At 35.7% G+C, this 11,667-nt stretch overlaps 1 protein-coding gene across 1 annotated transcript; it reads left to right on the top strand.

Annotated features, from left to right (window-relative positions):
- Window positions 1–47: 47 nt before the first annotated feature.
- On the top strand, window positions 48–11,588 carry LOC110976827 (putative transporter SVOPL). The gene is made up of 15 exons (XM_087141558.1): window positions 48–1,924; window positions 2,363–2,597; window positions 2,752–2,960; window positions 4,158–4,256; window positions 4,602–4,673; window positions 5,917–6,108; window positions 7,430–7,555; window positions 7,872–8,009; window positions 8,377–8,450; window positions 8,883–9,099; window positions 9,251–9,383; window positions 9,854–9,965; window positions 10,242–10,413; window positions 10,672–10,785; window positions 10,988–11,588. The coding sequence occupies exons 2-15, from the start codon at window positions 2,537–2,539 to the stop codon at window positions 10,994–10,996; spliced, it is 1,728 nt and encodes a 575-aa protein (XP_086997684.1). The 5' UTR covers window positions 48–1,924; window positions 2,363–2,536; the 3' UTR covers window positions 10,997–11,588.
- The last annotated feature ends 79 nt before the right edge of the window (window positions 11,589–11,667 follow it).

The following is an 11,667-nucleotide window of genomic DNA, read 5'->3' as shown; positions in this document are numbered from 1 at the left end:
AATTTAATGTTCCGAAGCTTTGATACTAACATATTTTTCCACAGAGCTCTATTCTAGGACCACTGCTGTTTTCTATTTATGTTAATTTTAGGCCTTCATCGGTTAGGAACAGTATGGGCATGTTAGCAGACAATACAACTCTCACAGTTAATGGGCAAATAACTCTAGAAGTCGAACAAAGTTATCTGTTGCCTTGATACAGATTTCTGGTTGATTGAAGGCAAATCATCATTTTAAATTAAGATAAAATTAATTTGATGATCACAGAATCTATGTTCTTAAAACAATTTATAAAACTAATCGTCAGAATATAATGATGAGATCAAATGAGATCTGTAGACAATTGCAAGGTGGTGAGTGACAAATTCAATTGGATATGATCTGTGGGTGAAACCTTATATCTTGGCTGACTGTCGTATTACATTACAGTGTATTTATCTTACCTCACTTTGATTACTGTTGGCACATTTGATCTTAAAAGATTCAGCCTGCACACAGGCAAGTCGTACAAACTTCAAAACATGCTTTCTGGTTAATTCTTAGTATGATATCCCTTCAATTATATTTGAGTACGCTTGGCTGGATGCCACTACCAAAACAATTTGTTACCTACAAGTCGTCGTTTAATGCACAAATGTATCAACAATCTTGCTACTACAATCTAACAAAAAAATTCCATCATAAAACGTGTATCTGACATGTATCATTGCTCCATCATACAAGCAACTTAGGATGCCCTGTTCATTACTAATTACATATCACTGTCCTTTTGTTGGGACTACTTTCTGGAATATCGTAGATAAACCAGATCAGCATCAATAGATCGTTTGTAAATCAGTGTTGAAAGGAACTTTTATAAATTTAGACATGGTCACTGGCATGACTGACTTGATTGTTTCAGACGACAGTTCCACATCAGACGGCACTGACAAACTTCATGTCTACTGACATGAATGTAGGACTTGGCTATGAAGTAGACCATCTGGCATCATAATGCTGAAGATGATACATTCAACTTCAACTGTAGTCAGTTTTTTTCATCTATTACAGAGTCAGTTAAATTAATTTCCAGTGTGATTCTTTGATGCTCTTTTATAGTTATTTCTTGCTCAAAGAAATCACGAAATTAAGATTTTAAGATTGTCTTTACTAGTGTGGAAAAATTAACAATTCCAAGTGTATGAATATGATATTCCTCGGAGTTTGCCAAATTTAAAAAGTTACATGTAGGTACGTGTATATTTAAATTTGTTAAATTTGATACCACTTCATTGTCAAGCAGCCCATTATTAGTAAGCCAGTAGCTGCACTTTTGGTCATGACAGAAAATAACCACTGCGCCATCCTTGCTTTGAATATAAGCTTGTTTGCTGGTTATGTCTGACATCCCTGGTGTTTTTGCTGGTACTCTGCTCACTCTCATGCTGTGGTGACCGATGTGTAAATATGCTGGTAGGACTCAACCGCATTGGAGAGATTATCTCCTCATATGGCAAGCCAATAAGATTCGGTCAGTCAATGCCATCTAGTCAGATAGGTTTCTGTGTATCCTGTAATCAGTCATGACTGTCGATTATCATTAATTCAAACCAAACAATTATCTGCAGATGACATTGAAATTTTGTTTGCAGCTTGTGTATAAATATATGCAGTCACGTCGATGAAATATTCTGTTCGAATGAATGACCATATGCTGCAGCATTGAATTGCCTAGACTATATCACATGATCATTTTGCATTTGTAAGTAGTTAGTACACGTAGTACTCTTACAACTTCTAGTGCTTTGTATACTACGATGAAAACACTCGATATCAAGTGTATCGTCCATAGGCTCTCGGTGTCAGCAGTTTTTGGGATCTAAATGAGATGTGATTGATTGTGACCGAAGTCATCATAGGATATACTAAACACTTAGAGCACAGGGTAAGTTGAAGTAATAATCTATCATTTTCTAAACGTTAACAAGCAATTATTGTAAAAAGGTCAATTGGTCCATGCAATCTGCACCTTTTTTGCACGTTGAAGGCTGAGTGAACTAGGTTTCTAGTCAAATAAGTTTCTCTCTCTCTGTGGTCGCTTTGTTAAATTGTGTGAAGTGAACAGCAGAATTAGGACCTCTGAGTCCTTCATGTTCTTTGTAATTTCCTTGTTAACTAATATGGCTAATGTCAGCTTAACGTTCTATATTGTCCATGCTGAATCACTATAGGTGTAATTTATTAGATTATAGAAGTGGATGAGACATGAATACCCAAGAAATGTCAAATGATCACATTACTACGTAGGACGAAAGCCAGTATTAAGCATCTGCAAAGCACCTGTAAATTTTGCAATGGAATGTACATTCATTCTTTCCTACAGGTGAAACTGCATGGATTGTATTAGACTCTGCCTCCAGATATAGCTTAATGCAGCCTGAGAGCCGTGAACTCCTCTCATCAGTTGTAGTTGTGCTTTGTTTACAACACAAATGCATCAGACTTTCTTGCTCAAAGTGGCTTGAATTGAGGCTACATATAAGTTTGTGTTCATACCATGGCCAGTGAATCATCAGCAAGATTAAGAGGAAAAAAAGATGAGAAAGTACCTCTGAAAAGTAAGACAAGTTGTAGAAATTGAAATGAATGATATATGATTTTATTCTTAGCTATGGATTCATGACTATGATTACGATTGATAAAGAAAGTACAGATTTGAAAAAGATCTGTTAAGCTTGGTCAGACTTGATATAAAAACTTATCAAAATACAGAATCAACCGCCACTACCCCGAGTCTGGCTGGTCCGTTGGAAGAGGCAGAAACAGCCTTAGGCATGCTGGAATATGGGTCAAATTCAACACCCAAGACGGCCACAGAAACAGAGACTGATTCTGGAGACTACTCCGTTAATGATGCCATTGATGCTATAGGAGTTGGCTGTTTACAAATCACAATTCTCATCACATCTTTTCTTGCTATGGTAGGTGAGCTCTAATGCTTAGAATATAATAAAATGTCAGCGTAGAACCATTATTTTATTTGAATTTTTTCCAAGGCAGACCTTTCATGTGACCCCCACAAAACCACTTTCATTCCCCTTCCACAACCTGTATTGATTTTTACTAATCTTCATTACAAAATATTCAAATTGTCTGACAGAGAGGTCTTCAATAAGGAACATTTTGTGCATACAGTATATTAAAGTCTTCCATCGAGCCACACCCAACCTGGTTTGATGTGTTCATTCAAGCATCACAGTGACCATACGTTTGGTAACTGTATATGTCAGCCTGCCGAGGATAACAGGATTTTGCATTTAATTTACATAGAAATTGAAATATGTGTAAATTTCTGGGAAATTATAGGGAATGTTTAATCATTCACACAAATATTGAGTGGCACAGAGACAACTGAAGGAATCGCTCCTTAAAATCTTGACTTTTCTATGTCACTTGGCTTTGCTTTGTGAAATGGAAAAGTCCAGCTTTTACCCTGCATTCATATTTCTCCCGTTCATAATTTAAAGCCACTCAAAATTTGTTTCATGTAACTGACATGCAGATCCTATCATTCGATTTTTAAAAATTAATCTATTATGATTTCAAATCACTCAAAGATTTAGAACTAATTTGAGTTTTATTCAATTTAAATAAACTTAATGTTTTGAGTACTCCTCAAACTCGTGGAACCAAAAATGGTTTTCCACGGCAACAGTTATAATCGACAGGTTTTGGCTGTCACACCTTTAACTTTATGCCCTTTAATTTGTGAAAGTAAATGTCCTTTATGTGTCAATGTTGTACCTGGGAAAGTCATGTCAGCATGCATGCATATGACACACCGAATAAGAATCCTTTGAATGATATGATAAAACTATAGAATGGTAAATTCCATTCGCTATGAGTGAATGGGTTTTTAAGCCCAGGCTTGAATGGCAACAAATATGCCTGTCATGTGAGATGAGTTCCACTAATCATATGACAAGGATCTGTGTGTCAGTAATATTAAATGTAATAGAGTAAATTCTCTTAAAATAAAAGCTGGAAAAAAGTAAGTTTCATTATCACTGTTGGAAGAACATGTGGGATTGGTTTGGACAAATTTTGCTTAATAGCAGAAGGAAGAACATCTTATCAATGTTTAGGTTTTCAATTTTCTTCCCCTTTTTGCTCAACAGCTTGCTGTGTTTGCGCAGATACTCCTGTCTACAACAATTAATGAAATCTTAAGGTGTACTCTGAAATTAAGCGATGATAAAGTTGCACTTATCTCAACAGTAAGTCTATTTTTACAGTTGCTTCAATATACGTGTATATCTGCTTGCAATTGGAACATTTTACTATACTAAACTATCTGTATAAAGGGCCTCAAAGTTAAGGAAAAAAGGACCAGAAAGTGGCCAATTGGCCGCATTGACACTAGTTTACACTCCCGGTTGACTTATGTTGAATTTGGGAAGTTTGAAAGTTTGCATTAGAAATTACTCTTTGCTTTTTAAGCAAACAAAATTAGTCAGAATTTCTCACCCTGTGATCTTCAATTCAGTTAATGTATTTTAAAGCTGTCAACATTTTGTTTTGAATGCTGACTTTTTTTTGCAAATGCTGATTTTTCTGACTAGATGCTGTTTGTTGGTGAGCTACTTGGTACATACCCGATCAGCAAATTCCTGGATCACTTTGGAAGGAGACCAGTAAGTCAACCCAGCATGATGAAGATTTTCCTGAGGTTTAAATTAATTTATGTTTATGCATGTGGATGCCTCCCTATTGGATCTGCCGATAGCTTAATGGGCCTTTAGCTTAATGCCTCGCCCCCAAGAGTGCATCACCAACCTATGTTTAGCAACAAAGATTTTTGCAGCTTACATGCTGTTAATATTCCTCTCATCTACAGGGGTTGATCTTGATCACCAGCTTATTGTTGTTAATATTCCTCTCATCTACAGGGGTTGATCTTGATAACCAGCTTATTGTTGTTAATATTCCTCTCATCTACAGGGGTTGATCTTGATAACCAGCTTATTGTTGTTAATATTCCTCTCATCCACAGGGGTTGATCTTGATAACCAGCTTATTGTTGTTAATATTCCTCTCATCTACAGAGGTTGATCTTGATAACCAGCTTATTGTTGTTAATATTCCTCTCATCTACAGAGGTTGATCTTGATCACCAGCTTATTGTTGTTAATATTCCTCTCATCCACAGGGGTTAATCTTGATAACCAGCTTATTGTTGTTAATATTCCTCTCATCCACAGGGGTTGATCTTGATCACCAGCTTATTGTTGTTAATATTCCTCTCATCTACAGGGGTTGATCTTGATAACCAGCTTATTGTTGTTAATATTCCTCTCATCCACAGGGGTTGATCTTGATCACCAGCTTATTGTTGTTAATATTCCTCTCATCCACAGGGGTTGATCTTGATCACCAGCTTATTGTTGTTAATATTCCTCTCATCTACAGGGGTTGATCTTGATAACCAGCTTATTGTTGTTAATATTCCTCTCATCTACAGGGGTTGATCTTGATCACCAGCTTATTGTTGTTAATATTCCTCTCATCTACAGGGGTTGATCTTGATAACCAGCTTATTGTTGTTAATATTCCTCTCATCCACAGGGGTTGATCTTGATCACCAGCTTATTGTTGTTAATATTCCTCTCATCCACAGGGGTTGATCTTGATAACCAGCTTATTGTTGTTAATATTCCTCTCATCCACAGGGGTTGATCTTGATCACCAGCTTATTGTTGTTAATATTCCTCTCATCTACAGGGGTTGATCTTGATAACCAGCTTATTGTTGTTAATATTCCTCTCATCCACAGGGGTTGATCTTGATAACCAGCTTATTGTTGTTAATATTCCTCTCATCTACAGGGGTTGATCTTGATCACCAGCTTATTGTTGTTAATATTCCTCTCATCTACAGGGGTTGATCTTGATAACCAGCTTATTGTTGTTCTACTCATCAATCCTCTCAGTCGCACCAAACTACGTCTGGGTCTTAATACTTCGGTTAATCACTGGAATGTTTGTTGTTGGTGTTCAGTCTTCCTTTATGCTGTATCTAGGAGAGATTGCACCTTCTAGCTTTAGAGCACTCTTCGTTCTTGGACAAGTGGTAAGAATTGGATAGAAAGTCCTTAAATAAAGAGATTGAAACATTTAAACAAATAACTTTTATTTTGATTTCCAGGAAGGCATAGGTAAAGTCAAGCACACAACGGGGGACTCAAATCATAGAAAGTCATGTTTAACATTAACAATTTACCACTTAAAAGCTGCATTTTTTTGTTAATTTGAAAAGGCTTGAATTTTCATCAATATAAAAAAGCAAAGTGTTTTAGTGACAAAAATACTTGCTAGTATTGAGGTAGTATTGTTTCTAATAACATCAATAGAGTTTGTTGTGAACAACATTGGAAAAAATGTCAGTAAAGATAAAATGTTTGACATAGAACATGGTAGTCATAAACCTCAGTGACTTTTTTTCTAGACAAGTTTTTTCAGAACATGTTTATAGAACTAGGTATTGCAATGGTATCTTTTGTGGGCATGCTGGGTTATGTGTTTTATCTGCAGACAAAATGCATCACAAAGGCAAAGCGTCAACACACCTGTGTACATCTGTGCAGATTCTTCCTATTTTCATAATTTATGTCAGTTTATTCCAAATGCTTGGAATGATGCATGTATCTGGTCTTTGTGGATTGTAAAAATAAATGGCCCATGACTTAACAGTCATGCAGGTCCTGCATATAGGCAGTTTGGATGGACAGATATGTCAGTGTACCAAATGAAAGATTCTGTGAACAGGACCTTTGACACAGTTCTCAGTGCTTGTAAGAAGACCCAAAATATATATTTGGATTATTCTATGAATATGGTGTCAGGTGATTTTGTGTCCCTCTCACATCTGGCATATGGTTTTTATCTTGCATTATCAAATCTGATTGGTCGATTCATGACAACAAACAGTGTGATACATAACACAGTCCATGTCAAACCATGCAATGCACTGTTCTAACTCCATGACATGCACTATTTTTATGCTAAAAGCAAAAAGCACAACTGCAAAATTTACTGTAACATCTGTACTGTGCATCATGTTTGCTTGAAGATAAATTCATTATCACGCTTGCACTTCTGGAACACAGAATAATGTAGAGCTACTTTCTTTCATTCAACTTAATCATAAATTGAAATCTCTCTTTCACACACAGTCATCCAAATAATAGCTGATAAATAACCATCAAAACTAACAATTTACAAGCTTTAAATCAATCTGTTTCTTTGTGTCTCTCTTCCAAACTAAATATTTTCTCTTAATATCTTTTTTTTTGAGCTTTCGTGCTTTTGGTACTTGTAATCATCCGTTGTCTCATTAGCAGAAATGAATGGTATCTCAGAGTCATTTTACCCTTGGTTTTTCTTCTGGACAGCTTTTCTTTGGTATCGGCAGTGTCTATATTGCCACGTTAGGTTATCTTGTTCTCCCAGCTCTGGGTTGGAGAGTCCAATGTCTCTTTGCTGCTCTGCCAATCCTACCAGTCATGATTGCATCCTGGGTAAGTTATATCTGAAATCCTCATTCCCTTTGTTCCATTCTTTATTGGATCATACATAAGTCTTTATAATTTAATTTTCACAAATGATAACTCTTTTTAATATGATATCTCTTAAAGAATGGATGAAATGCATTTCTGACTTAATAATTTGGAATATTTCTGTAAACATAAGGACCATGAAAAATTGACTTAAGACAAAGTCATAGAAATACTTCTCATGGGTTTTTTAAAGGTGTTATTTCGTGTGTGTGTTTTTTCTTTTTGGAGATGGGAAGAGAGCGCAGCAGAAATGCAATGTGATATGTTTTCTCTACAGTATTTTCCGGAATCTCCGCGATATTTTGCCTTGACTGGCAGCATAAAATCAGCCGTTGAAACCATGAAGAAAATTGCAGCTGGAAACAAGAAAGAATTACCTGAAGGGAAGTTGATACAAGCCACTATCAGTGACAAGGTGAGTGGTAGATAGAGTGACACATTGGAAGATACATGAAGATGAGAAACAAAAAAAGAATGAAAATTAATAATAATAAATACAGCATTTATGATGCGCACATCTGGAAAGTACCTTTCAAAGGCACAGGTCTGGGAAAGTTAAAGATGGAAAGCAAGATTGAAAAGATGTGTTTCGAATGGAGCTTGAAGTGTGAGGGATTCGTTTCATCCCTCAAGTCTTCTGACAAGGAATTCCAGAGATAAAATTCACCTATAAACGGCAGGTTTGACGTAATTTAACATTATGACAGTTGTTTGCATCCACACTGATAAAGAACTCTTTTTGAAGGGTAATAAATTAGAATTTGTTTCCCCACAATTTTTAGGAGGAGAGAAGTTCTGTTTTTCAGCTTTTGAGCCCAGAACTGAGCAGACAGACTCTGATGTTATGGTTGATATGGTAAGAGAGTCTCATAGCATGGCTGTTAATAGGGGTAACCGAGTGATTATTTATTGTTAGAGATCACAGTATAAAGCATGGCTTTGCAACGGAACTGTGACCATAGGATGGATTGAAAATGACTGGATTTCTATATTATGTCTGGCATGTTGTTTTTACCAGGAAAGTATTCAGACAAGGAAAGATACATACATGAAATTAGTTATCTGTGCATTTAACATATGCAGTGTTTATATAAAACATGCTTTGTTTTTGTTAGCAGCTGAACATCATGTAACTTGTTAAAGGTCAATTGAGCCACCTACCTTGATACTGAGAGCCACAATATAAACTGTTTATCATAGCAAGTGTCCTAATTATTGCAACAAAACTATGAAACAGACATCAGCAACTCTTACATATCTCATTGTTCCTTTTATTAACTTGCTTCAGGTTCTGTGTGTATTTCTGCTACCTGGGCATCGCTTTATCCAGCGGCCGATTGATTCGTATCACCTCCCCACTTCCACCCAGCGCAGAAAACGAGTCGTTAGCTCATGATCTCAACCTCAATCGAAACTCAACACTCTTTATTCCACCCGAGTCAGCAGATGATAGCACCGACAATTCTGAGACTGATATCGCTGCACTTAATGTTGAAGATACTTTGGTAACAGAATTGGACGTTACTGTCTGATATTACTTAATAATAAAAAAATCAAAAAGCATCTGTTCTTTTTATGTTTTCCTCAAAAACATCAAGTTTGTATTTTGCTTTTAATAGAGGACTTTGTGACATGAGTTATCTTGGTTTTATTTAGCTGGATCCCTCTCATCCACAAATGACTTCCCCGACTTGTGCTGAGGAGGACATGGAACCAGTCGAATGTGAAGTGGTTGTGTCAAACTCAGAATATATTGATTCTGTGGTTGCTTCCATCGGGGACTTCATGGGTAGGATGCTAAATTTATGTTTTTTCATGTCATTCTTTACTAAAAATTTGATTTAAATTAACCATTTTATCTTTTTTCTCTTTCAGTAGCATGAATTTGTCTCATCAATTATCATCCTTTATCGCTACCGTGCTACATGTAAAATTTATCCTGTTTTCCACGTTTATATTACCCACTAATCAACTTTGAACTATGACTCAACATTGATCAAGTTGAAAGAAATATGGAAGGGCTGCTTACCCTGAAGAGGGTACTCAGTTACTGAAAGCTCGGCAATCACATATTCCAGAGCACTGATGTTATATTATATTCTTGTCAATATATTCATCAAGTTGATATACTTACTGATATATAAAATTGCAAATTGATACATAAAATTTTATTATGACACATATGAGTACTTTTCACCTACAATCAGGTTGACATTATTCCTAGATCTGATTTCTGTTCCATTTTATTTCCTTGTCCAGGGGCGCCTTGTATTGTGGTCCTTGTTTACACTTTTGGTCGGAAGGGAGGCATGAGCATTTCTCTCATTCTTGCCGCTTCCTTCATGCTCTGCATTATCGTCACTCTCGGCCAGTAAGTCCAACATTTCTTTGCACATTAATCAGAGGGCTGTGCTTTTATCCATCCCACTCAATGTCTATTTTAAACAGGATGCTAAATGAGTCAGGCATCAAAACAAAGACCTCAATTGGTTTTCTCTAATTCAAACTGAAAAAAAGGTCTGACAAAGACTTCTTTTATGTGATCCACTTATATACATGTATCTTAATATCTTTCCCAGTATAAAGCACCAGGGGTGTGTTAGAAATTGTAATAAGTTGTATCAGTAAAGTTTCCTTTATCTGTTAGGATTCCACCTTTAGCTTTCCTCTTTCTGGCTCGTGCTTTGACCATGGGAACATATGGTGGATTGTTTCTCTATACATTGGAGGCTTATCCAACATCTACCAGATCCATTGCCTTGGCAACTGGACAATTCTTTGCCAAAGTGGCTGGTGCACTTACGCCTTTTGTGGCAGAGGTGAGCAAGTTGAATATTTATACAAGACAAATTGCAAAAACAGAATTTTTAATTATGAATTCCATATCAATGAATGCTGTCATAAAATGGAAGAGTAATGTCCAAATACTTTAGAAGTATCAGGAAATTTTAAAGTATTCCCTTCCACCATAACTCCATCTTCAGGAAATAATTCTCATTGAAGATACTCTTCTTGTAAGCTTTAAAATGAACTTTTTCTTGAATTTGTTGATTTTGTTTTATTTTTGTTCGTTTCAGAGCCTCATCAAGCGATATCCTGTTGATGCCATTCTTATCTATTTCTTTGTCTGCATCACTGGGTCCATTACATTGTGCTTACTCCCTCTGGAAACACAAGGCATGGGGTTAAAGGTCAGATGTTTTCACAGTTGTTCTATTTGTTCAGATTACAATAAAACGTGGTGGATAAAAAGATAAAAGCAAAAACATAATTCAATCAAACGATATGATTTATTTTGGTACAGGACATTTAGTTTTCAAAATGGTATTTCTAACAGTAGTTTAGTTTTTTTATTTGCATATTCATTCACAGTGCCGTCTCTTTTTTCCACAGGATTCTTGACGAACAAGGAAACAAATGCAGAGAAATGTCTTCGTTTTGTGTCATTTATTATAGAAGCCATTTGAATGAAGTTTTGCTTGGCTTGTTATATAATAAACAATAAGCACAAAAACAGCAACATTTGAAGGATCTAGAAATTTCTGTGCACAAATCAGTGCAACGTTGAAATATTGCAGGATGTAAGAAGCGTAAGTAGTGAAGTATTTACTGCAAGACAAATGAATCTGTAAGTGACAACATTGAAAGCAATTTGTAATCCTTTGCTTGTACGATTTAAGAAGTATTTGTAGCTTGCATATTCAGAGTATTTGGAAAATTAAATTAACATATTTTTGAAGATATTTTGTAATTTGTAGGTGATTTTGTTTTTAAGAGGTATGTCTGGTTGTGAGCATGCTGTAATTAATAAATGCACAATTGATATATTTTAAAGGTTTAAAAAAGTATCCAGTAAAGTTTTAATAGACAGATCTATATGCAGATCCTGTTTGGAACTGAAATGAAAAAGAATTAATGTTTTGTTGCACCAAATATTATATATTTAGGGTCATACGGAACAAATTATAATAAATATGTTCATTCTGAAAACAAATTACTTGTATTGGGAATTTGTTGAGTCCAAGTATAGTACTGGTATATGGGCACACAGTAAAATGGCCAAAAAACATCAA

The sequence above is a fragment of the Acanthaster planci genome, linkage group LG09 (assembly GCF_054643075.1).
Source record: "Acanthaster planci isolate LZ-2023a linkage group LG09, COTS_SCS, whole genome shotgun sequence".
NCBI classification, from domain to species: domain Eukaryota; kingdom Metazoa; phylum Echinodermata; class Asteroidea; order Valvatida; family Acanthasteridae; genus Acanthaster; species Acanthaster planci.
This window is presented reverse-complemented; position numbering and strand designations above follow the sequence as displayed.